The sequence below is a fragment of the Merops nubicus genome, unplaced genomic scaffold (genome assembly GCF_000691845.1).
Source record: "Merops nubicus isolate BGI_N331 unplaced genomic scaffold, ASM69184v1 scaffold29198, whole genome shotgun sequence".
Lineage (NCBI taxonomy): Eukaryota > Metazoa > Chordata > Aves > Coraciiformes > Meropidae > Merops > Merops nubicus.
The window spans coordinates 2,175-3,682 of record NW_008624106.1 but is presented as its reverse complement, the minus strand read 5'-3'; the positions used below and the strand labels follow the sequence as shown (position 1 = coordinate 3,682).

Below are 1,508 nucleotides of genomic sequence, written 5' to 3'. Positions count from 1 at the left end.
TTTTAGTGGATTTTGGGGGTTTTCGACCCCCAGGGAGGGGGAATATTTTCCTTTCGGACTCCAAGGGAGCCAGAGCATCTTCCCTGGACAATTCCCATCAGGAATTTCCTCCTCTCAGAGAGCGAGGCTGAGACTCCACAAAACTTGAGTTGGTTGATTGTGGGGGGGGGAGTTTCCCCCCCTCTTATTTTCCTTTTTTTTCTTCACCAGCCTTTTTTTTGGCTCCATTTTCCTAGGAATATTTTTTTAGAGCGGAGAAATCACCACCCAACCACCCTGCGGGGTTTGGGGAAGCGTTTTTTTGACCTTTTTTTGTTGTTTCTCGGTGATTTTTCCCCCCCCTCAAAGAGAACTCACAGGTTAGGACACTCAGGAACAACCTCAAGAGCGATACAGGGAATTTTTTTGCACGAAGCGAACAGCAGGGTTGGATTTTTTCTTCTTTTTTTTTTGTCTTTTTGCTTTTTTTGCATACTAATAAGAGCTTTCCTTTGTCTGAGGGATTTGTGAGGGTACGGACCAGACTCCATCCAGCAGCTCCCTCCCCACCCCAAAGAAAAAAACCCCAAGAAAATCACTTTCCTCAAGGTAGCTTCCACCGGGAGGGATGGAAAAGAGCCCCAAAAAAATAGAATTCAAATAATAATTCTTTAAAAAAAAAAAAAGCCAAAAAAAACACCCCCAGGGGACCCCCCCTCCCTGCCCAAATCTGCCAGGGCACCTAAAGAGCCTCTTTGCTTTTCAACTTGGAATCTTTCTTCCACTTCATCCTCCGGTTTTGAAACCAGATTTTGATTTGTCTCTCGTTCAGGCAGAGGTTGTTGGCGATCTCAATGCGCCTCCGGCGGGTCAGGTATCTGTTAAAATGAAATTCTTTCTCTAATTCCAGAGTTTGGTAGCGGGTGTAGCTGGTTCGGGAGCGTTTCCCATCGGTTTCTAAGGGGGGAAAAAGGAAAATAAACTCTAAAAAGAATAATAAAGGAAGACACCGCGTGAAGAGCCGAAATCATTCGGGGTGGAGTTCAAATTTGTCTTTATTATTTTTTGTTTAAAATGATGAGAAAAACCCGCTTAGAAATCAAGAGCAGAGATTGGAAATTATGACGATTATTAGAAGAGGGGTTAGAAATCCAGAATAGAGGTTCGAAATCTCGACTAGGGATTGGAAATTATTATTATTATTAAAATAGAGGTTAGAAATCTCGAATAGAGATTAGAAATTATTCTGATTATCAGAATAGAGGTTCGAAATCCAGACTAGAGATTAGAAATTATTATTATTATTAGATTAGAGGTTAGGAATCTAGAATAGAGATTTGAAATCATTAGTATTATCAGAATAGAGGTTAGGAATCTAGAATAGAGATTAGAAATTCTTATTATTCTTAAAATAGATGTTAGGATTCTAGGATAGAGCGAAGTTCGCTGGGGCTGGGGGCACTTAGGGAACGAAGTCGCCTAAAATCCTTCATTCCCCAACCCCTCCAGCCCCCCAAGTCCCCCCCTTT

The 1,508-nt window shown here is 41.8% G+C and overlaps 1 protein-coding gene across 1 annotated transcript in view; it reads right to left on the bottom strand.

Annotated features, from left to right (window-relative positions):
- Nucleotides 1–721: 721 nt before the first annotated feature.
- The window catches only part of HOXC5 (homeobox C5), a 2,251-nt gene continuing 1,464 nt past the window's right edge, over nt 722–1,508 (bottom strand). Inside the window, exon 2 of the mRNA XM_008945309.1 lies at nt 722–936. Coding sequence (XP_008943557.1) covers nt 722–936 — 215 coding nt within the window. The remainder of the gene's footprint in view (nt 937–1,508) is intronic.